The 26,416-nt window shown below is 42.5% G+C and overlaps 1 protein-coding gene across 1 annotated transcript in view; it reads right to left on the bottom strand.

The window, feature by feature from the left end:
- The window catches only part of LOC311246453 (protein transport protein Sec23A-like), a 61,579-nt gene that overhangs the window by 7,344 nt on the left and 27,819 nt on the right, over positions 1–26,416 (bottom strand). Inside the window, exons 11-16 of the mRNA XM_084336607.1 lie at positions 26,210–26,323; positions 15,254–15,351; positions 10,431–10,584; positions 9,796–9,873; positions 7,991–8,152; positions 3,781–3,867 (exon numbers count right to left, since the gene is read on the bottom strand). Coding sequence (XP_084192733.1) covers positions 3,781–3,867; positions 7,991–8,152; positions 9,796–9,873; positions 10,431–10,584; positions 15,254–15,351; positions 26,210–26,323 — 693 coding nt within the window. The remainder of the gene's footprint in view (positions 1–3,780; positions 3,868–7,990; positions 8,153–9,795; positions 9,874–10,430; positions 10,585–15,253; positions 15,352–26,209; positions 26,324–26,416) is intronic.

Raw genomic sequence — 26,416 nt, 5'->3', positions numbered from 1 at the left:
CGTAGAGCGGCTATGGACCTTGGAACAAATGCCCTTTAAGAATGGAAAGAAAGACATTCGCTCTAAAGATGGCATTTACGCCATTCACCTCCTCGAGACAGGGACCAAGAGAGTCCCGGTCAACGGCGTGTTGAGATACGCCACGCCACTCCTGCGGCGAGAAGGAATGCCTACTTTCCACGCCAAGACAGACGCCACAGAACGATACCTGCTGAACACGGAGCGGCGCTTAGCCAAGAACCCCGCCCAAGAGAGTGTATACCGCGCCGAGATTGAGAAGCTCATCACAGCGGGACACGTCACAAAGATGGACATTAAAGAGGCTGACCAGACCACTGAATCGTGGTACGTGCCTCACCACAAGGTCCATCACAACGGTAAAGACCGCATAGTATTTAACTGCAGCTACCAGATCGGATCCCAAAATCTGAATAAAGAGTTACTGCCCGGTCCCACACTCGGCCCCTCCCTACTCGGCGTTCTACTCCGCTTCCGCCAGGAAAGGGTGGCCATCAGCGGGGACATTAAAGGAATGTTCCTGCAGGTGAGATTAGTAGAGGAGGACAAGCCCCTGTTACGGTTCCTATGGAGAGAGAAGCCAGGAGATGAGCACCCAGCCATCTACCAATGGGAAGTCCTCCCCTTCGGAACGACGTGCAGCCCCTGCTGTGCTACATTTGCACTACAGAAACATGTAGCAGAGGACCCAGCAGCGGACGAAGAGGTCCGACACAGCGTAAAGAACAGCTTCTACGTAGACAACTGTCTACAAAGCCTTTCAACCCAGGAAGAAGCCGAGGCTCTCCTGATTAAACTCTGCGCCTCATTGATCAAAGGCGGCTTTGATCTCAGGCAGTGGGCCAGCAGCGATCCGCAAGTACTGCGCAGCCTCTCCTCCGAGGACAAGGCAGCCAGCAGCGAGACCTGGATGGCTACCATCCCGGGAGAAGCCCAGGAGATGACCCTGGGATTGGTGTGGCGATTCAAAACAGATTCGCTTCACTACAGACACAAGCCCCTGACTACGGAGCAGGGAAGGCCGGCGGCGGCGCCGACCACCAGACGGAGTGTGTACACAACACTCGCCTGACAATATGACCCGCTAGGATGTATTCTACCGTACACCACCAGGGCAAGGATGATTGTACGAGCATTGTGGGACAAGGACCAGGGCTGGGACGACCCCATTCCCGCACACCTTGCATCCACCTGGAGAGAGTGGGAGATGGAGCTCCACTCACTCCCAGGCGTTAATATGCGCCGAAGCTACTTCCCACCCACGGTGAGGCCAGAGACATGTAAAATGGACTTACACGTCTTCAGTGACGCCTCAGAGGTCGCATACGGATCAGTAGCCTACTTGCGGGCCCAAGAAGAGGGGGGAGAGATCTACACAGCATTTGTCCTCGCCCGCTCGAGAATAGCCCCACGCAAGCAACAATCTATCCCACGTCTAGAGCTCTGCGCAGCCCTAGCCGGAGCGCACCTAGCCACGCTCATCCAACGTGAGCTCACCATACCGGTGTCTAGAACAATCCTGTGGTCAGATTCCACGACAGTACTCGCCTGGATCAAATCGGACTCATGCAAGTACAAAGTCTTCGTGGGAGTCAGAGTCACCGAGATTCAAGACTTAACCGAAGAGTTAACCGGAGAAACAGAGTGGCGCTACGTTGATACAAAACAGAACCCAGCTGACGTCATCACCCGGGGAATGCCCCTAGATGACCTCACCCGTCGCAATGTCTACAGTGACGGCCCAGCATTCCTAAAGCTCCCGGAAGGAGAGTGGCCCACGCCTATCCCGAGGGAAGCCAGTCAAGAGGAGGCTGAGAATAAGAAACCTATGTTCTGTGGATTGAGCACTGTTATCTCCGCAGACCCCAACATAGATGATTGCACTACCATAGAGAGTGCACAACAAAGGACATTCCTACTGCACTACCTACCGTCTCTACAGACCCGCCAGAAGTGGGTAAAGGAGAGAGACAATTTGACAGAAGGAACAGTCGTCATGATTATTGATCAATCACTGCCCAGAGCTATGTGGCCGGCCGGCCGCGTAAGCAAAGTGATCACCGGTGCCGACGGCAAGGTCCGAGCAGCTGAAGTGCTTGTCCAGGGTCGCACTTACACCCGTCCCGTGGCGAGGCTCATAGAACTGCCCCGACTCCCAGACACAATCGATGATGACCATGACCCTATAACCCTATGACTTTGTGAAGTTGACTGACCCCTACAGCAAACCCTTATGTGTAAATAGACAACGCGATTAATCTGTCTCTGCTTAACTGATTAGGTCTGGGACCAATCAGGGGGTGGCTGTTGTGAAGGGCCAGATTAAACCGAATATATATATTTATTTATATATATATATTTAATTGTATTTGTATATTCTCTAATATTCCCTGATATCCCTTGTATATTCCTTGTACAATATGCATTGAATATCCATTCTAGCCTACTGAACATCCCATAATAGTCTCCATTCTACTATTGGTCGAGACCTTGGTGCCAGGCTGCCATACCCCCCAGACCCAGTTCAAACGTACTGCTCAACATGTACGAACAAGTCCTAGTTCCGCGTAGGAATCTGGCTACCGCACCACTAATGGTACTATTTGTTCATAGTGCGTATATATACTGCGCTACTAAAGTAGGACTTCCTTTTAGTCCAGTTTCTTACCCTCCAATAGAGTGACAGACGTAAAGCCTCCCCGCGACGCCACGTGTGGGAGTAAGGCCAAGTTCGGCCTACCATCGGTATTGAGACATCGTGTATATTAATATTTGAATAGTCATATTTGGCACTATATCGTCGAGTTGGACGTAGTCTATTAAGCTAATAATAGTCTATTCATATGTAGTGCTTCGTGCGGTGAGAATACTATCGTAGTCAGTACCCCCATCGTTTCGGGTAGAACTGGCTGCTTATCCAGGGTGGCCGACCCCATGTGAGGCTGCACCCGAGGAGCCCCAGAGCCGACGAGCGAGTGGACCTGCATGCCGGATTATTCTACCGACGACAGCCCGCCTTCCCAGGCACGGATTATGCTTTGTATACAGTGATTATTCTATGGATAAAGACCAACACTGCCGTGTGTTGGAAACCCCCCCCCCGGAGAGGACGACAGGTGAGGAGACGCTCTACACGACGAGGTCGCTTCACGGAGGAAGCCGGCCCACAGAGAGTCCAACTGCTTTCATCTGTGGATCGAGGATCGCTGAGGCACCGAGCCGCACAACCGTGGGTTCTCCCAGGATACCCTCGGCCAGACGGATACAGCCAGACTCTACCCCCCCCCCCCTTCTCCAGTTGTCTTACAAGCGACCGGAATTCCCCCCTAGTGTATCCAGTTCTATAATCATTAAAGTATCATTGCTATTATTCCTTAAATATTCCAGGTTGTATATTTACCGCCTGCGCCACCAGAGATTGGACGTTCTCTATTGATATACCAACGAATACTAATTTGCCATAAAAGTGCATCCTATTTCAAATCATAAATGTAATTAAGTGATTGCTCTACATACCTTTTGCTATGTATTAATTATTATTAAACGCAGACTTTCGACTTGGTACATTTGTGTTGGATCGTTTCATCTACGTGGGAGTGTTTACCATAATTATTTATGCCTAGTACTGGGTGGCCAGAGTCTAAAGTACAAGAGGTAGTGGTAGTAAGTATCATATCTAACAATACAGTCAGGGAATTGTACCCCTCAGTTACAACCCACCTGTGTTACATTTCAGTGTGTGTGTGTGTATACTGTACGTACCTCTCCGTGGTAGATGAGGATCTGGAAGAAGGTGTCCATGAGGAGGATTCTGTCTGGCAGGATACTGCTGCTGTCCAACAACACGGGCTAGAGGACAAACATACATGTTAATACAGGCATGTGTGTGTGTGTGTGTTAGGGCTGTCTTAAATACTTCGAAGCTTCGTTCGATGAGCATGGGATTCGAATATGAAAATAAAATTCGATTATTAAAAAAATAATAAAAGAAATTGTTTCTAAATCAACTCTGCCTCTCTTTGTTAACTACAACAAGCAATGCTGTTTGTTATTTAAGATGAGGTCGGACTCGGCACTGACAGATTTGTGTTCATTGTGCTGCTTTTAAAAAGCCTCAAATGACGACTTACAATATTCCATGAAAGCAAAGTGTTTCGTTTGTCTAAGGTTTAAACTTTACAGCAGTGACAAAGTTGAACAAAGTGCTGTACAAGTCCCACAACATAAATAAAATAAAAAAAATGTAAAATAAAATTTAAAAAATGTAATCTCGAAGCTTCGAATTAAAATCGAATCTCGGCCCTGAAGCTTCGAATTCCAAAACAATTTTCGAAGGTCAGCCCTAATACTGTATACTGTAAATTGTACCTAAATTGTACCTCATCCCATGTCTGCATTGTACTGTATATTGTATTGTAACTTAGTTACTTTTTCTACTCTGCATTGTATATTATTGTATATATGTATATTGAACACTTTTGTAATTGAACACTTTTGTTTACGTACTTGACTTCTATTTTATACTTATCTATTTTTTATCTAGCACACTCTCTGGAGCAAAACAGAAAGAAGCATTTCATATAAAAGTATTCAATGGGTGGCCAGGTAGCAGCGGACTAAGCGTCTGTCTACCACCACAGAGACAGTGGAATCGAATCCAGCTGTGGTGCTTCTGGGTTGGCCGACCGTCCATACTAAACACAATTGGCAGTGTTAGCGGGTGGGAAGCCGGCGTGGGTGGGTCCTGGTCGTTGTAAACCGCAACTCCTACAGTTCGGTCGGGGTGCCTGCACAGCAAGGGAAGGATCTAGGAGAGGTAGTGTGACCTTCCACACATTACACTCTCTCAGGCCCTGTCCACACGAGAGTTTGGATTTAATATGACCGAAGTTTGAAAAAATAAAACTCCGTCCACACGGTGAACACAGATGGACAACCGTGTATAACTGCGTACTCACGGCAGAGCTGAGAACCCAGCAACCGATACATTTAGTACAATGTAATACAATGCCAAAGCAGTAGGCGGCGATGTTGTTCAGACATGAAGGCCATTTCAACCAATCAGAAAAGACTGAACGCTCACTAAACTTCCTGTTGGGTCGCGATCTGCCATTAATTTACTGAAGAAGAAGAAGTAAACTTCCTGTTTAGAAGCACAGCTGGACCCTATTGATCATTTTGCCAACGGAACATATATTTTCAGCAAAGAAAGAAACTGCAATAAACAAACGGATACATTCACTGTGTTCTGCCTCTCATTTTGTTGATGAAAACAAAACCATCAGCAACACAATTTACCACCAAGAGCGGATAGTTTAGTCTCACAAAAGACCGCCGGTGTTGTTAGCTACATGCTAATGTGAATGGCTATATCCATGTATAGTATATAGCTTAAATGCTAACGTATTGTGGTAACGTTACCGATATGAAATGGATGTAAACGTTATTTAACAGATTGCAGAATGGGTACAATACAATACAAACAATTGTTAAGGGGATGCAGTCTGGACTGGGTTCCTTATAACAATAACTTGACAACACATGAGTTTAGTTTAGCTGCAGCTACATGTTTACTCTGAGCGTCAACAGACATCAGTCGATCACAACACTCTTCAACACAGACGATACGTTTTGAACAAAAGTTTGTTACAATCATTTTCATATAACGCTACTTGGGACAGCTTTGCTGTAAACACTGGTGTAGTTGGCTCCATAGATATCTATGGTTGGCTCTGCTCTAATCTCTCTACCCCGCGGTCTGCCGTGAACATGGGGAATAATTGCGACAGCTCTGCTGTAAACACTGGGAATAACCTCGGTTGCTATGCCCACACGCAACTGCAAAACCGCACAACTCCACCCTGGCCACCGGTTTCAAAGACCGCGGTTGCAGTGTAGCAAATCCCCGGTTGTGTGTGGCCGAACAGTGCAACTGCGCACATACAATCACGGTTACATTAAACCCAGCGTTCGTGTGGACGGGGCCTCAGTGAGAGTCCGCGCTGCCAGGTGAAAAGAAGCGGTGGGCTGGGTACACATGTGTCGGAGGAAGCATGTGATAGTCTCCGCCCTCCCGGACCGACGGTAGGGGGTAGAGTGTGCAACGACCCGGAAGGGGATTGGGAATTGGCATAACGACTAACATTGGGAGGGGAGAAAAACGGAAAAAGAAGGGGGGGAAAAGATCATTCAAAAATATGTTTTTATCGTTTTCTGCAGTAATTCCTAGAACGTGAGCTATAGGCCTAAACGCATATATAGATTATCGGTTGCAGTCTATTCCCTAGACACGCTATATTAAAAAATTCAACTGTACATGATCGTATACGTTATGAGTCATAATGCGCGGATGAAAGGGGGGGGGGGGTCGTTTATAATTCCGTGATCGTCAGTAAAAGCTTTATGTAGTATGGGTGATATATTGATCAGATCGGTTTGCTGTGAAATGAATAGACAATTGGGCTGAAAATGACGTCAACGTCCTCTTACCGTTCGCCGACGAGACTGGAGGAAAAAGATCCCACTTATTTGATGTCGATGTCCTAGATCCATTTCCGGTTTGTATGGCACAATAAACGCCCAAATCATATCGATTATGGAGTTATGGCAGCGATCCATATGCACGCCAGTGTATGTCTGGAGTCCCGCAACAATAATTATGTGACTGCCGGGACGGATTTCCCAGATGCACCGATTGCCACTTCCGGTTGTAACTCGCCCGATCATCCACCAGGCGGCGGTATTGAGGCGTTGCAATATTGTGCAGAGTCCCACTGTATCACCAGAGGCTGGGTGCGTGAATTATGAATGCCATGGCGAAAAAATTAAATATGATCTCAATATCGCTGTACAGCGTGGTTTGGCAGACAACGCATGGCGGGCAATAACGCTGTACAACGTGAACGGCGGTGGATGTGTTAATCGGAAAAAAAATCGCAATCTCGATTCATAGACCTATGCAATCTCATTTCTAATTTATGACGATTTTTTTTTATTAACTCATTCAGCGCCAGCTATTACCCTCATCCCTGTAGTCAATGCGCCAGCTTTCCATTGCCTATCTTCACTGTGCGTCACAATGTTTGCAGAGCTATATCTATATTCTATATTATAGCTATGGAGACGATACTATGGCTCATTTGACAGTCACTATCTCTCGTCCAACATGTAAAAAAAATACAGCAGCCTGTATACATTTTTTTATGTATACGTTTGCATGTTATCCTGTGGTGAATATTGTATAGTTTCAGAGCGATCCGGGATAATTACGGAAAAGCTGAGTTATGGAGCGCTATGTGAATTTTGCTAAAGTCGATTGCGTTGCTTGCCTGGACACGTTACTATTTCAAAATCAAAGGTATATAATAGGTATTATGTTTCATCATGAATGCATCAAAGGGGGGGGGGTCGTTTCTTGATGCTCTGATCATCAGCAACGGCATACGTTTTGGAGTACGTTACATATGATCGTTGCGATCGATGTGAAATCATTGTTGGATCAAAGTAGGATTGATGTCATATAGTCCTTACCTTTACTAGGAGGTATCCCAAAAAGAATATTCCAATTGTCTGATCGCGATTTCCAGTATTGATGTCCATCGGGTCCCTGACATGAACTGGCACAAAATATGCATGAATGCGTGTGCTGAACGTAATATTACGTGATTGGCCGTGAATGAGTTAATGTATAGTTTTATTCATTGTGATTTAATGCTTTCTCTCCTATTTTCCTTGTTTGCCTTTTTATTTTTATTAGTAAACTTTGTATAAACTCTCTCCCTCTCTATCTGGTAAGATGACTATCCTGGTCAAATGAAGGTTACACACACACACACACTTGACCTCCATGCCAAATTCCAGCCTCCAAGGGGGAGGAAGGGAGCAGCTAGATGGTGGGCCCACTCTCGTGGAAGCGACCTGACCAACAGAACGCGCTGTAGAGCTGCTGGTCGCAGCTGAATAAAAGAGTCACCTCTGGCGGCCCGCTGAAGGAGTAGGCGTAGAGGATGGGCTGGATCATGATGAGGGACTGCGTCAGGTCTTGTCTCATGAACTGGTGCCTGTAGTAGGAGCTCTCGTCCGGGCTGTTGTTGAAGACCTGGAGGAACGGAGACCTCCTCAAGTGGAACATGAACTGAGGAGAGAAGATAGATGATCATTCTGACTAGTTTAGTTAAACCTGGAGAAGAGAAGATAGTAGGGCTGAGCCCAAACGTTCGAACCTTCGTTCGTTACGTTGGCATTCGAATTCTAAATCAACATTTGGATTTTTTTTATTTTTTATTAATATTCTTTTTTTTATGTGTCTATTTATTCTGTTTAAACCAATGGGGTTTTTCTTCACAGTTGCAGATAAAGATTAGGCTACACTAATATTATAGTACAGTATAGTATACTATACAGTATAGTAGTATTAAGAAATATAATATAATAATAATAATAATAATATGAATTAAAGAAAGTTGATTTAATAATTTTAAAAAAAGACAAATTTAATCAGATTAATCACTTTATTCAAATTGAGGATTTAGTTTGAGGATATTTATAAAAAGAAAAAAAGTATAATTTTTAATTTTTTTTTTTTTTAATTTAAAATGAAGGTTCGAACGTCCGTTCGAAAAACCCTGACGAAGTTCGAATCCCAAAAACAGGCTTTGGGTACAGCCTTAGAAGATAGATGATCATTCTGATTAGTTTAGTTAAACCTGGAGGAGAAGATAGATGATCATTCTCTGACTAGTTTAGTTAAACCTAAAGAGAAGATAGATGATCATTATCTGATTAGTTTAGTTAAACCTAAAGAGAAGATAGACGGTCATTCTCTGACTAGTTTAGTTAAACCTAAAGAGAAGATAGATGATCATTATCTGATTAGTTTAGTTAAACCTAAAGAGAAGATAGACGGTCATTCTCTGATTAGTTTAGTTAAACCTGGAGAGAAGATAGATGATCATTCTCAGATTAGTTTAGTTAAACCTAAAGAGAAGATAGACGGCCATTCTCTGATAAGTTTAGTTAAACCTAAAGAGAAGATAGATGATCATTCTGATTAGTTTAGTTAAACTCTATCTAATCTATTTTTTTTTCTTTTTCTTTTTATTTCATGCCTCTGCGCCCCCCCTGGGGGGCGCGCCCCACACTTTGAGAAACACTGCCCTAGTGGTTGATATTTTTACCCTGCTGCACACTCTACCCCACCCAACCTGTGATGCCCTCAGGCCCTCGACCTGACATACCGTGCGGCAAAGGGAACCGCTCCCGCCTACCTCCGGTCAATGGTCTCTAACTACACACCCTCAAGACCCCTACGATCTGCATCTTCTGGCCGTCTCAGACCCACTCCTATCCGAGCTCCGGGAGGGTCATCAAGGAGAACCTGCCTTTTCTCAGTCCTTGCCCCACAATGGTGGAACGAACTGCCCACCCCAGTTAGGACAGCCGAAACCTGTCCAATCTTTCACCATCGACTAAAGACGCACTTCTTCAACCATCATCTGATTTTTTTTTTTTAATAATTAAAAAGAATCTAACCCTAACTAACCTTACTGGCATGCACTTGTCCTAATAAACTAACCTACACTGTAGCACTCAACACTTTGATGAACATTGTCACTCAGCTGATAGAGTATGTACCCTTCCTGCTGTCTTGTTGTACAGAACTTGTAAGTCGCTTTGGATAAAAGCGCCAGCTAAATTACTGAATGTAAATGTGATGCCAGAGTACCTCTTTTTATTTATGATTTTCCATACTGTGACGGGGGGGGGGGGGGTTATTACCTGGGGATAGAGAGAGAAGGTATCTGAGATGCGGAAGGAGTTGGGGTCGTCCTTGTGAAAATCTCCAAACTTCTGACACTAGAATCAAACAGGAAGAGAGAGAAGCAGTTTAGATATATATGTATAGATGGACTACAGATCAACCTGGCAACATTCATTGAATAGAGAAGACATCACTCCATCAGTTAAAAACAACACATGCCAATCTTCATCGAGCTCATACATAGGAAACTAGTTTAGATGTAAACGGGGCAGAAATATGGGTACTTTGGCCCCCCGCCCCCGCAGCCACGCCTAAAACTAAAAAAGTGAGCTAAAACTAAGAGGTACTGGGGGGGCGACAGTGGCTCAAAGCGGTCGTCTGGTAATCAGAAGGTTCTCTGTTAAATTCCCGGCAGCGTGTCAAAGTGTCCTCGAGCAAGACACTTAACCCCTTGCATGGTTGCCTCAACTGTCTGTGTGTGAATGTGAGAATGTGAGGCATAAGTTGTAAAGTGCTTTGGATAAAAGCTATATACTGTAGATGTAAACGGGGCTATGGGGGGGGCAGTGGGGGCGGGTCACTAGGGTTTGGTGTGAACGGGGCTATGGGGGGGGGGGGGGGCGTGTAGGGGTGAACGGTGAAGCCTCCTCACCAGTCTGATGAGCTGTCGGTCCAGCCACCTCAGGACGTCAGGACCCTCCTCCGTCTCCGCCCTGTAGACCGCCAGCCTGGCCATCAAAATGGCCGCCGCCTCCTGGTCAAAGGAGGCAGCGATGGTCTGGATCTGACTCTGAGCATCTGCCCAACTGCAGGGGAGAAGGAGAGAGGAGGAGGAGTGTTAAGAGTCAGTGTTACTAACTGGAAGAGACAGAGAAGGAGGAGGAGGAGGAGGAGGAGGAGGAGGAGGAGGAGGAGGAGGAGGAGGAGGAGGAGAGGAAGATCATTATGTCATTAGTCTGTGCTGCTTCCTCTCACCAGACTCCAAATACCATGATGACCTTTTCCAAAATAGGAAGCTCACGGTATATTCAGATGTGTCCTCATGTTCCACGGAGGAACTGGTTGTAAACCGTATATCGTATCAAACATTACAATGACTTTCAGAGCTCTTGTGTTCATTATAACCTCCGACACCTGGGAGTGACACCTGTAAAGACATTAGATAACCCCTCTTTAGAACATTATTTAAAGGACACTCCAACATTTTGGGAAATTTGCTTATTTGCCATCTACCCTGGAGTTAGACAAGAAGATACATACCTTTTTTCTTCTCTGTGCATGCAGTAGGAGTATGAAGACGTTGGGAACTAGGCTAATGGAGGAACCTACTTCCAGGGACTGACGCTAAGCTAGGCTAACGGTGCACGTCTTCCTACTCCTACTGCATGCACAGAGAAGAAAAAAGGTATGTATCTTTTTGTCTAACTCCAGGGTAGATGGCAAATAAGCTAATTTCCCAAAATGTTGGAGTTTTCCTTTAACACTTTGGATGCCGGCGACGTGTTATGTCGTTATTTCGCCCCGCAGGTTAAATGCCGACGACGCTAATTATCGTTTTTTATTTTTATTAGCGATCTGAATTCATATTTCATCAACCGAGTCTCCCGTTGGTACAGCAGCCCCTCTAATAGCTCCGATGGGAAAATACCGCCCCCTATCGTCTATCCCTGTGTAACTGCAGACCATTCGATTACACAGGTCGATGGGTGGGGGGGGGGGGGGGCCTACTGGCTCCACTATGCTGGCGAGCCGTCTGATGAAGAGGGAGGTGATAGCAAGACGGAAAGCAGCCTGGAATATATATTTACAGCAGCCAATAATCAATCAATAAACACGATCGATATTTGGAATGGCGATCAGGAATTGGAATAATCTTTTTGGAGAACATCTGTTGTAAGGTAAGGAGTCTATGTTACCAGTTTTAGGATAATCAGAGCTGTTTTCTGAGATATCAACGTGTCCCGTATGTGTATATGTGTGTGTGTGTGTGTGTGTGTGTGTGATGTTGAGGAAATGAGGTAATCGATTTTTCAACCCACTTCTATAGCGTGCATAAGTACACATATACTATCGATAATCTAGCGTTTATTTGAAAACGATTCATAAATAGGCCGACAAATTACAACGTGTCTAGTGTATTCGAGAATATTCCAGTAAATGCCGTTTATGACGGGATCTTTATATTTTCCGGACATTTTCGAGAACACAATAGCTTTTCGAAATGCTATAAAAAGGAAATTAACCGATTAAAAAACAATCCGTTTCGACAATGTTGACTGCAAACAAGTCATTGATAAGCGACGGGCAGATTAGACACATAGCCATAATTTAAAACATAGATTATGCGTTTTTAACGCCATCATTGAAGTGGATGCTGGCATCCAAGGACATTAATCAACGTTAATCAAAGGAAGCCATGCCATAAATGTCATGTATGTTGTGTATGTCATAAATGTCTATATGAATTGAAAATGGGGGACCCTGATGGAAACAAGACAAACGTCTTTCTCAGGTCTGCATCCCCTTAACAATTGTATGTATTGAGCCGTACTGTATTGTACCCATTCTGCAATCTGTTAAATAAAGTTTTCATTCATTCATTCAAGCAATAGCTCATGACAGGGCGTGGTATATAGACCAAGCAGCCACTGACACAACGTTAACCGGTTAGACTTGCTAGCTAGCACTGATGTAGCAGTTTAGCTCTTTGACTTAGCTTAATTTAGCTAACGCCAAGTTAGCAGCTGCAACTCAAAAGGATAGCACCCCTGCATCACATCTTATTACAACCATTCATAATCATAAATCCCTCTGGTATCCCTCTTCTACATTCAGTACATGTCACACCAAAGCATGATACTTTTCTACATTTAGTACATGTCACACCAAAGCATGATACTGTTCTACATTTAGTACATGTCACACCAAAGCATGATACTGTTCTACATTTAGTACATGTCACACCAAAGCATGATAATGTTCTACATTCAGTACATGTCACACCAAAGCATGATACTGTTCTACATTCAGTACATGTCACACCAAAGCATGATACTGTTCTACATTCAGTACATGTCACACCAAAGCATGATACTGTTCTACATTTAGTACATGTCACACCAAAGCATGATAATGTTCTACATTCAGTACATGTCACACCAAAGCATGATACTGTTCTACATTCAGTACATGTCACACCAAAGCATGATACTGTTCTACATTTAGTACATGTCACACCAAAGCATGATAATGTTCTACATTCAGTACATGTCACACCAAAGCATGATACTGTTCTACATTTAGTACATGTCACACCAAAGCATGATAATGTTCTACATTCAGTACATGTCACACCAAAGCATGATACTGTTCTACATTCAGTACATGTCACACCAAAGCATGATACTGTTCTACATTTAGTACATGTCACACCAAAGCATGATAATGTTCTACATTCAGTACATGTCACACCAAAGCATGATACTGTTCTACATTCAGTACATGTCACACCAAAGCATGATACTGTTCTACATTTAGTACATGTCACACCAAAGCATGATAATGTTCTACATTCAGTACATGTCACACCAAAGCATGATACTGTTCTACATTCAGTACATGTCACACCAAAGCATGATACTGTTATACATTTAGTACATGTCACACCAAAGCATGATACTGTTATACATTCAGTACATGTCACACCAAAGCATGATACTGTTCTACATTCAGTACATGTCACACCAAAGCATGATACTGTTCTACATTCAGTACATGTCACACCAAAGCATGATAATGTTCTACATTCAGTACATGTCACACCAAAGCATGATACTGTTCTACATTTAGTACATGTCACACCAAAGCATGATACTGTTATACATTCAGTACATGTCACACCAAAGCATGATACTGTTCTACATTTAGTACATGTCACACCAAAGCATGATACTGTTCTACATTTAGTACATGTCACACCAAAGCATGATACTGTTCTACATTCAGTACATGTCACACCAAAGCATGATACTGTTGTACATTTAGTACATGTCACACCAAAGCATGATACTGTTCTACATTTAGTACATGTCACACCAAAGCATGATACTGTTCTACATTCAGTACATGTCACACCAAAGCATGATAATGTTGTACATTTAGTACATGTCACACCAAAGCATGATACTGTTCTACATTTAGTACATGTCACACGAAAGCAGCAGATATCACAAGTCATTTGGGTTAAATGAGTCAATAAAGAAGTGGGTCTGAAGTGGTTGTTTGGCAGCACATGGGTGGCTAGCAGGCAGGGCTGTGTTTACGTTCAGCAGGCAAGTATTTTTCCAGAGATATGAAACACTACTCAATCCACTCCCCCAGGTGGCGCTACCGAGGTGGTCTAGCAGCGGGTTCATGTTAATAGACAGGCTGCCTCCTCGTGTACCGGAGGGGACACGTGATGCAAGGCTTCTATCCTCACTACAGCCGACCAGTGGGAGGCATAGTCTAGCAATGTTCAAGACAGGGGAGGGGAGAATTGGCCATACGAAATTGGGATGGGAGAAAAATTTTAAAAAAATAAGGAGAAAAAGTGGATAAAAAACAGAAACAGACACAGCTCAACCATCTTTGTGGGAAGTATGGATGTCATGCAGTATGAGAATGCATTACATTAAACATCTCCAGGGATGTGGGTGTCCTGGGATTGGGGGGGGGGTCTTTGTTTGTAAATTAGTTTGTAATTGTAAAAAATGCAAATAAACAAATGGGCCACTACCCGTAGTGCTTCCAACCACCTACTCGCATCACTCAAGTTAATGTCCGTCAATGTCAGAGATGTTTCTCCTGATAATAAGCATTTCAAATAAGTAAACTCAGTAAGGGAGGGCTCTTAGAGCTGCAATAACAATCTGACCACTAGGAGCCGCAAGTCGCCAACCATAAACAAACTTTGTCAGCAAAGAAAATAAATTATGGAATAAAAACCACATGGCCTCTGGTGGCACAGGGTTGATCTGGTGGGACACCATGACTCAACGAGACCTTCTGATAGCAGGGTTTATTAAGTAGGACACCATGACTCAACGAGACCTTCTGATGGCAGGTAGTGTCCGAAAAATTGTTAGTAATAGTAGTTGCCATTTAAAATTACAAATGACCCTGGATCAGTACATGTATGTATGTATGTATGTATGCATGTATGCATGTATGTATGTATGACCCTGGAACAGTACATGTATGTATGTATGTATGTATGTATGTATGTATGTATGTATGTATGTATGTATGTATGTATGTATGTATGTATGTATGTATGTATGTATGTATGTATGTATGTGTGTGTGTGTGTGTGTGTGTGTGTGTGTGTGTGTGTGTGTGTGTGTGTGTGTGTGTGTGTGTGTGTGTGTGTGTGTGTGTGTGTGTGTGTGTGTGTGTGTATTTGTGCCATGTGTGTATGAATGAGTGTGTACTTACTTCCTGGCTGTGGTTGTGACCCGGATGCGTCTCTGTCCACTGGAGTGCTGGTACTGGGTGACGAACTGAACTGCCCCCTGGTGGATGGGAGCGTTGTGCTGCAGAGAGAAAAAAGACACACAACACCTTTAGAAAGGTTCCTAGTTATTCTGCACACACACAACACCTTTAGAACGGTTCCTAGTTATTCTGCACACACACAACACCTTTAGAAAGGTTCCTAGTTATTCTGCACACACACAACACCTTTAGAAAGGTTCCTAGTTATTCTGCACACACAACACCCTTAGAAAGGTTCCTAGTTATTCTGCACACACAACACCTTTAGAAAGGTTCCTAGTTATTCTGCACACAACACCTTTAGAAAGGTTCCTAGTTATTCTGCACACACACAACACCTTTAGAAAGGTTCCTAGTTATTTTCTGCACACACAACACCATTAGAAATGTTCCTAGTTGTGCTACAGTGAGAACAACACAACACCTTTAGAAAGGTTCCTAGTTGTGACAGTGAGAACAACACAACACCTTTAGAAAGGTTCCTAGTTATTCTGCACACACAACACCTTTAGAAAGGTTCCTAGTTATTCTGCACACACAACACATTTAGAAAGGTTCCTAGTTGTGACAGTGAGAACAACACAACACCTTTAGAAAGGTTCCTAGTTATTCTGCACACACAACACCTTTAGAAAGGTTCCTAGTTATTCTGCAGTGCACACAACACATTTAGAAAGGTTCCTAGTTATTCTGCAGTGCACACACAACACCTTTAGTAGGGTTCCTAGTAGGGATGTCCGATATTATCGGCCTACCGATATTGGCATAAAAATGTGATATCGGAAAATATCGGTATCGGTTTTCAAAAAAAAAAAAAAAAAAAAAAAAATCTTTTACATTTATTTAACCTTTATTTACCCAGGCAAGCAAGTAAGAACAAATTATTATATTATTTATTGTCAAAGTATGCATAATGTTGTGTTAATTACACAACAAGAGATATGTAATGTTAATTACCTGAAATTATAACGTTTTTTGGCAGGGGAAACCCTGCATATATCGGTATCGGTTGATATTGGTATCGGAAATGAAGAGTTGGACAATATCGGTATATCGGTATCGGTAAAAAAGCCAATATCGAACATCCCTAGTTCCTAGTTATTCTGCACACACAACACCTTTAGAAAGGTTCAGTTGTGCTACAGTGAGAACAACACAACACCTTTAGAAATATTTCTAGTTGTGCTACAAAAAATTATTTACGCAGACAACAAATACCAAAAATCGACATTTTGATTTAGGTGGTAAAAGAAAAACCTGCGTGTTACGCAATAGCTTGAAGAGTTATATAATAAGCAAAGCAAACCCTTGGAGAATTGAGCGTGTTCACAAATAGTCTATTGATTGAACCGACTGTCCTCGACCACAGGAATAACAGAGACTCCGAGTCCTGGTTCCTAATGAGCTGCACCACTCCGTACAATATCTGGGTCTCCGCTGTCTCGTTATCTCCGAGGCTTAAAGGATTAAAAACCCTCTTCCTCTATATCTCTCCTCTCATGACTGGAGTGGATTTAATAGGTGAAATCTCTCAGATAAGAGAGTCATGTCCCCAAGGGAGAGAACTGAGTTGTCGTCGTCAACAGCAGTACAGGTAGGAAGACGAGCTACGAAGACGATACGCTGATGAAGAAATATATTCACAAGGAACTTTAGGAACAGGGCTCCTGTTTCCATACTGACTTATCCACTGAGCAGGTATCCATGTGTGTTAGGGCTGGACGACTAATTGAATTTCTCCAGTTATTTTGAAACGTCTGGAAGCTTGTCGAAAACCCAATGAAATAAAATAATAATAAATAATATGCTTTTTAGCAGATTTCTTAGCTTAACATAACAGACCTAAGTTTGGGGGAACTAATGGGATAACTGGGGTTGCAACAAAAGTGCAACTAGGGCTAAAAACCCAATGAAATTAAATAATAATAATAATAATAATAATAATAATAATAATAATAATAATAATAATAATAATAATAATAATAATAATAATAATAATAATAATAATAATAATAATAATAATAATAATAATAATAATAATAATAATAATAATAATAATAATAATAATAAATAATTATGCTTCTTAGCAGACTTCTTAGCTTAACATAACAGATCTAAGTTTGGGGGAACTAATGGGATAACTGGGGTTGCAACAAAAGTGCAACTAGGGCTAAAAACCCAATGAAATTAAATAATAATAAATAATATGCTTCTTAGCAGATTTCTTAGCTTAACATAACAGACCTAAGTTTGGGGGAACTAATGGGATAACTGGGGTTGCAACAAAGGTGCAACTAGGGCTAAAAACCCAATGAAATAAAATAATAATAATAATAATAATAATAATAATAATAATAATAATAATAATAATAATAATAATAATAATAATAATAATAATAATAATAATAATAATAATAAATAATATATCCTTCTTAGCAGACTTCTTAGCTTAACATCCCAGGGAACTAATGGGATAACTGGGGATGTTGTTTGCTCCTGACAAGACTCTCAAAATCTGGGGTGATGGTAGACAAAGCAACTCTGAGGTCATGCTCAATGTCCAATCTGTTCCTCCGCTTTGTCCTCAGCTGGACCAGAGCCGAGAAGCCACTTTCACAAAGATAGGTAGTGAGAAAAAAAAAGTAAAAAAAAAAAAAATTACACACATCCACAACCTCCTCAAAATGGCCCCGCGACCCACTTTTGGGTCGTGACCCACCAGTTGAGAAACACTGAGTTAGAGTGTTGTGTTCATTCATAGTTAAATACAGTAGAGGTTGACTACTTTATTATCTAAAGATGGTAAGTTAGAGTGTTGTGTTCATTCATAGTTAAAGACAGTAGAGGTTGACTATTTTATTATCTAAAGATGGTAAGTTAGAGTGTTGTGTTCATGCATAGTTAAAGACAGTAGAGGTTGAGTACTTTATTATCTAAAGATGGTAAGTTTTAGTGTTGTGTTCATTTATAGTTAAACCCAGTAGAGGTTGAGTACTTTATTATCTAAGATGGTAAGTTAGTGTTGTGTTCATTCATAGTTAAAGACAGTAGAGGTTGAGTACTTTTTGGATTGACTTTACAACTGCAAATACATGAGCTGACCAAAATAAACTCTAAATCACTTAAATCAGAGTTACAGTATATGGTTATTCAGTGCAAGGGTACAATTATTACCAAAAATATATAATATATTAACACTTTAAGTGCCGAAAACGTCTTTAGGCGTCTTTCCTAGCCATGCTAAAGTTGCCGAGGACGCCCTAACTCGTCTTTAATATCAATATTTCACAAATCTGTGATCGGAATCATATTTCCCCTCTGCAGCCTTCACACACAGTTCTGAGCTCCTCTCAATCCTCTAGCGGTTCAAGAGCGCCATCTGGTGGCCGATCGGCAGAAGCGCCAAACAGGAAGTCATGTGGATGAAGTGGTGATCACCCATATTACTTCCGGGCACTCGCTATAGGTCCCGGGACTCAATCTCGACACAATACATAGCGATCCGTTGCCAATAACTCGATAAACAACATGATTTGGACGTATATACTATTATACAACCTGGAAATGGACCGGGTATTTCGACATCCCATAATGGAAAACTGTCTACCCCACGCTGATCGCCCAACGGCCCGAGGAGACCGGGGTGAGTTTTAGCGTGTAATATTACCGTGTTCGATACTAACTGATCTGATGAACATATGACCCACATTAGATGAATGGTATAACGCTGCCCACGGAATTATAAACGCCCCCTCGCCCATCCGGTCAACATCAGATGACGTGTAGTAACTTCCAGAAGTATGTCCATTTGGAATTTTTTATATCGCGCCGATTGCTATCAAACTGTATTTTATCATCAATATAATGCATTTGGGGCTATAAATCACGTTCTGGAGAAAGCTGCAGAAAGAGATGAAAACATACTTATACCTTAGACCATATTTTAGTATGAATATGTGAATGAAAAAGTTTAACGTTGCTACACCATGAACAATACATATAGGACCTTGAATGGGCCCTAATAATGGCAATCTAGCAATAGAATTTAAAAAGTTATAGCCCTGCAAAGAAAGGGAACTTCTCCATGTTAAATAGAGCTGGCAACGGATGGTATATCATGAATTTAGCCTTAGGCAATCAAAGTGTTAAAAGTAAATTATCCTCGCTCCATCTAGTTCAGTATGTTAGCCCCATTGAAAGCAATATTGCCTCAAAACACAACAAGAATCATCACCTTTTCTAATAAATAAATAAAAAAGGGTTCTGGTTCCGGGTCGAGGATGTGAGGTCGCATTCTGCTAAGCTGCTACTCCCTTTTTTTATATTTAACTTTAAAAGCCTCTTTTTATACTCTCATCTCGGTTAAACCTTTATGTATACATCACCTTTAGGTTTCCAACTAACTATATTGACTGAAAGAACCACAATGAAGAAAACGAGAAGCGAAACAAAGAAAGATGACGCTCCCACTGATATGGAAGCCATTGCTAAGCTAATCGAAGAACTCACGCAATCCCAGCTCAAGCTTGAGCGCACCTTAACGGACGGTTTACATTCCCTAACCAACCAGGCTACCTCTATCGAATCCAAAATCGACAGCCTCTGGGAAACGGTTGGTGTACAGACCGGTCGTATGATATGGAAACCGGCTTGAGTACTTGTGCTCTAGAAGGAATCAACGATAAGCTAATGGCTAAGCTAACCGACGTCGAATACCGTATCCGTCGACCCAATATTCGCATAATAGGACTGGATGAGTCAGTGAATTGCGACCAACCCAATGTCTTGTTTGCAAAGGTACTGGTTGATATTCTGGGGGTGGGGATCCTCCCTACGACACCCGAATTGGATCAGTGTTACAGAGTCGAGGCCAAAGCTGCAAATAACTCCAGGCCTAGAGTAGTTATTGCTAGCTTACGTCAAATTGACATACTAGAAGCTCCGGCTAGACATATACTAAAATTGGAACGACACAGAGAAGATGCTAAAATGTCAGACAAACTCTTGCACAGTGCCCTCTCCTGACACGATGGTCTAATTGCACTATTACTAAGCTGGAATGTTCTGTGACCTCTAGATACATTCTGCTACCCACACACTTGTCATCATCATCTGGTTCATATGCTGTTGACCTACTAGTCGATAAAAAAAATAAGACGAACTGTTGTACAGCGCCTCTTCTGACACGGCGGTCTAATTACACTATGACAATGCTGGAATATTCTGGAATATTCTGTAACCTCTACTCTATGAATCATAGGAAACAACAGACTTCACAGCTGAACATCGCCCTCCCCTGGCATGGTGGGCGCACTGCACACGTATTATAACCCCCCCCCCCCCCCCCCCCCCGCCCCCTCTTTTGCAATAATTCCAATTCTAGGCTTATTTCTTTTTACTCTTTCTTCTTCTTGTTTAAACTTAGCCATGTTCATATAAGGTTTAAGTGAATGTACTCTACTTTTTGAGGCATTTTATCTCTTTTTTTTATGGAGTGTGGCTAGCAGCCACTGAGAGAACAATCTACTTATGGTAGATTTGAGAGTTTTAGACCCTATGGTAATATGCATAGGGTTGTTATGGTTGATATGCTCGATATGGGATACTGGATAAGTATTTTAAAGGGGGGGAGGGGGGTGGGAATAGGGGATTATGTGTTTTTTTGTTTTATATGTTTGTTTTTATGCTCACGCTCGGATCTCAACAGGACCTTAACAGTTGGATATATATCCATTATGAAGTGCTACTCCAGACGAATTACACTCAGGCATACTGCATTACTGCAACCTGTTTAGACTATGGCTAATTTAAATATCTTGATTTGGAATACAGGGGGTCTTAATATTCATCATAAATGCACAAGCGTTTTAACATGGATGAAAAGACAACAGGTTGATGTGGCTCTTTTAAGTGAAACGCATCTTTTATTGGCTGACAATGCAAAGCTGGCGGATAAAGTATATCAAAACATAAGCTACTCTTCCTTTGGCACCAAATCCTGTGGTGTAGCTATAGTAGCGAAACGGAAGTTGAATATTAAATTATTAGACATATGGTCTGATGCAGATGGTCGAGTAACTATTGCCAAGATAGATTACTTTAACAGGAAAATTGCTTTGGTAGCGGCTTACGGCCCTAATGTTTATGACGCTAACTTCTATGCTTCACTCACTAGAGCGATGCTAGATCTCCCTGCGTATTAGTTTATAATTGGTGCGGATTTTAATGCCATCTGGGATCCCTTGATTGATAAATCTAGTCTCACCACAACCTATGACCAAAGACAGGCCTCTATGGCACTACAGGCCTGGTCCAAGGACACAGGAGTAATTGATTTGTGGCGATCGCTCAATCCAACGGCGCAAGTTCTCTTTTTTCTCAGCAAGACACAGGACCTTTTCTAGAATAGATTATGTTTTTGCATCCCCTAGACTATTTGATAGCTTTGACGTTGAATTGGGGCCCATTGCACTGTCAGACCACAAGTATTTACTTTAACTCGACACTGTTGAAAAACAATGAATTCAACCTGCAATTTAAAGATAAACTCATTTAACACCTGCAGTTTAATGTGGGTTCGGTACAAGACCCCCAAACTTTATGGAACTCGGTTAAGGGTTTTATCAGGAGTAACACTACTATCTTTGCCTCCAACCTCTGCAAGAAACGTCTCTCCAAATTGGTAGAACTGGAAGGGCTTCACTCTTCGTTGTTCTCCTCTTTACAACGCAACTACTCGTGTCGACTGGAGCTTCAAAATAAAATGTTGAAAAAGGAGATTAACTCCATCTTAAGACAACAATCTGAATTTCAACAACATTATTACTTTCATTGCTCTAAACCTAGTCACTTACTAGCTATGAAGATACGGTCCAGTGAACAATTTGCGGATATCCCTGTCATCAAGGACCAACAGGGAATGATTACCACCGACCCCAAAAAAATCAACAAGACTTTTCGTACGTTTTACTCTAACCTGTACGAGTCAGAAGTGATCTTCGATCATAATAAACTGGAGGAATTCCTTGATCAAATTTATTTACCACAACTCTCAGAGGAAGACGCTAAACGGTTAGATGCACCTATTACACTAGAGGAACTTAGGGAGGCTATTTCTGACTTGCAAAGTGGTAAGGCCCCTCGCTGGGACGGCATTCCACCCGAACTGTACCTCTCATGCTGGAATGTAATTGGACCCATATTACTTGATATGATTTTATACTCTGTCAAAGAGGGAAACTTTTTCAGGGATGTCAATATGGCACTCATATCTGTCCTACTTAAGAAAGATAAGGACCCCACCGAATGTGGCAGTTATAGACCCTTAAACCTCCTTGGAACCGATCTCAAGCTGTACGCTAAGGTACTAGCCATCCGACTTCAAAAGCATATGACATCTTTAGTTCACCCTGATCAGACAGGCTTCATAAGAGGCCGCCTGATCATGGATAATATTAGACGGTTACTGCATGTAATAGATGCCAGCAAGGATGCCGCGCCTCCTACGGCTGTATTATCCTTAGACGCGATGAAAGCCTTTGACAGGTTGGAATGGTCTTATTTATGGGCAGTACTTAGAAGGATGGGGTTAGGTGATGGGTTCATTCATATGATCAAAGTACTATATACAGATCCATCTGCCATGATTTTAACAGGTAAATTCTGCTCTCCACTCTTCCCTGTGTCGCGCTCGTCCAGACAGGGTTGTCCTCTTAGTCCCGGGCTATTTGCTCTATCCCTTGAACCTTTAGCACAGTACATAAGACAATCCCAGTCCATAGCACCGATCTCAATTAAGGGCACACAGCATCACATTAGCTTATATGCAGATGATGTAATCTTGTTCATGCAAAACCCTGCCACCTCCCTACCTCATCTTCTCAAAGTAATAGATGATTTTGGCAATCTATCGGGATTTAAGATAAACTGGCCAAAATCGGCCTTCCTTCCACTCAATGTGACTGCGAAGGCTACCTTCCTCCCAGCAAATACCCATGGTAGAACACTTTAAATGTCTTGGAGTTGAAATATTCCCCACTATATGTCACGATCAGAGCTTGTGTCTGCCAGATGAGGAGCAATCAGCGCGGCTGCAAGAGATCACCTCATCAAGCGTTCCCTACTTCAACTGGCAGAACCCGTCATCCAACGTCGCAGTGTTAAACTGCCTACCGAGGTACGACGACGCTACCTGAAGACCAGCTGTAACTACCCCTGTTTATGCTTGCCCTAACCTTCTGTTTCTTGTGCCCCAGGACTTCGTTCCAGCGTCCTTCCACCCTGACGTCTCGAGCTCCAGCGTCCTTCCACCCTGACGTCTCAAGCTCCAGCGTCCTTCCACCCTGACGTCTCGAGCCCCAGCGTCCTTCCACCCTGACGTCTCAAGCCCAGCAAAGAGGACTCCTGCTCGCTCTCAAGCGCAAGACCTGTGTCCTCTCTCTCTCGCTGCCGACAGCTGCACTGGAGTGCACCTGCTCTCATTCTTCTCCCCCCCAAGAACATTATAACCTCCGTGTTGTTCACATTCCTGTTTCACATTCCTGTTATACTCTGCTTGGTTTGGAAGAATAATTAAAGAACCCTAAACCGCTCCATTCTCTCCTCCTGTGTTTTGCTATTGGGCTCCGCAAGAACCCCCCCATCCTCACACTATAAGCCAAACGGTGAAGTATAATTATTCCGGATTGCGAGACAGGATCACAAATGACTTCAACAGGTGGTCAAAATTTAAAAAAAAACTCATTACAGGCCAGAGCGTCAATAGTTGATCCCCAAGGGGATCAATAAAGGAATATCTTATCTTATCTTATCTTATCTTAGTTAAGATGAATGTTTTGCCCAGAATTAACTTCATCAGCTCAATGTTGCCGTTACACCCCCCCCCCCCCCCCCCCCCCCCCCTGCTGGTTACTGGCAAAAACTACACTCCGCTGCATATAAATTTATTTGGAACAACAAACGTCCACGATTAAAAAGATCCACTGCACAGAGAAATAAATCCAACAGGGGTTTAGCCTTTCCAGACTTCAATTATTACTTTAAAGCGTTCTCTTTGAGACCACTGATCATCTGGTTTGATTCTCAAGCAGCGGTATCCTGGAGACCATTAGAGGAGAACATAGTGGCACCACATAGACTGCAGGATATAGTGTACACCATAGGTGTCAAACTCACGGCCCGCGGGCCAAATCCGGCCCGCCACGTCATTTGATGTAGCCCCCCAAGAGCTCAGATTAAAAAACAAAAAAAAATTACATTAATATTGGGTTAAAAAATAGCAGTGTTAAAATAATTGTGGGTTAATGCGTTAATAAAGCTTTAACTTTGACAGCCTTAGTTATTACACATTCTTACACATACATGTATGTTGAACATCTGAGGTAAAAAAGGAAAAAAGCCAAAAGCACTTACTCCTCAGACATTCTTTGACAATTTTACAGCCCAAAATACAAAAAAGATCCAGGCGGAATAGGTAACAAAGGGTTGAAGAAATAAGAAATATTGTCTGAACTGTCAGATGCAAACTGGCTGTGTGACATAACCGAGCATCTCGCTCAATTGAATAAGAAGCTGTAGGGACGCAAACAAGTCCCACCCAAAACTTGACCAATATAGTTGTGAACTGAGACAACCCTTATTTTGTTATTTTTGAGTACAGTTACAGTTGTGTGTTCATGCAGACACATAATAGCAATTTCATTACGAATTGAAAATAGGGGACCCTGATGTAAACAAGTCGAAAGTCTTTCTCTGGTCTGCATCCCCTTAACAATTGTGTGTATTGAGCTGTACTGTACTGTACCCATTCTGCAATCTGTTAATTAAAGTTAATTAAACTATCTTCCATTAGTTGGATGTATGGCCTCTGCAAGGTTGTGTGCAGCCATTTGTTTTTGTAACATCTGCTACATCTGTCCCACGTGTTCTTTGCAGCTCACAGTTGTTAGTTCTGCCCCCTCTTGACTGTGACAAAAAGGTTTTGAACAAACTTAATGTCATAGCTTGTATTTGATGATATTCTTCTTTGTTATTTACTTGAATGGTTTGATCATTGATTGGTGGAGTAATATGGGGTTCTGATAAACTAAAATTATTTGTTAAAATAACATAAGCTAACATATATTTTTACATTTATGCAAATGAATATGCAATATGTATAACTTGAATAAGTAATAAATACAGAAACACCATGTTTAACAATATGTAAATGTGTAGCTAAATTTATTTTACATTACATTAACATTTATACGGTCTTTTGGCCCTTTGAGGGCAACCATAATGCTGATGTGGCCCTCTGTGAAAATGAGTTTGACACCCCTGGTGTACACCAACTTATCAATTAAGCAATGCAACTTAAGATTTGGCCCTCTTATTACACATGTGATCTGGATATGGCGTGACACACAGAAAAAGTGTAACACTATAAATGGCACAGGCATTCTCCCCTATTTAATAACAATTTTAATCCTTATTGGAAAACAACCTATCATATACCCTGGATGGGAAAAGAAAGGCATACACACATTGGGGGATATCTTCGATGACCATGGTCTCCACAGTTATCGAGATATATTCAAACTAATTTTACCTCACCAGTTCCACTTATCTCTTCTATCTACAAATAGTGGCAAGTTATACATGTACCAGAAATAGCAATAACAGTGAGGTGCAATAATTCACATTCTTTGTTTTGTGTGTGTGTGTGTGCGTGTGCGTGCGTGTGTGTGTGTGTGGGGGGGGGGGGGGGGGGGGGGGGGGGGGGGGGGGGGGGGGGGGGGGGGGGCTGCGAGGGGGGGTGGTGCTCATCAAACAGCCAGTACCGCCTGCAGAAGGAGAGGAGATTAGCACAAAGTGGCCACAGAGAGTCAAGTGTGAGTAGATAGTAAGAACTCGTACCTGGTTGACCGACTTCAAAGTACTGGTCGACGACTTCAAAGTACAATGGCCAGACGTGGTGTTGTGGTCCAGACCACATATCTTCCACTGGCATGTTCCTCCTGCACCTATCTCCTGTAGGGACAACACACAGAGAGGAGAGGAGAGATGTAAAATGTATGTTTTCCCATGTCAATAAAGCCCATTCTAATTGTGTGTGTGTGTGTG

This window comes from Notolepis coatsorum, assembly GCF_963971535.1.
Source record: "Notolepis coatsorum genome assembly, chromosome: 2".
In the NCBI taxonomy this organism is placed as follows: domain Eukaryota; kingdom Metazoa; phylum Chordata; class Actinopteri; order Aulopiformes; family Paralepididae; genus Notolepis; species Notolepis coatsorum.
Note: the sequence above shows the minus strand (reverse complement) of the source record. Positions and strands in the feature narration are given on the sequence as shown.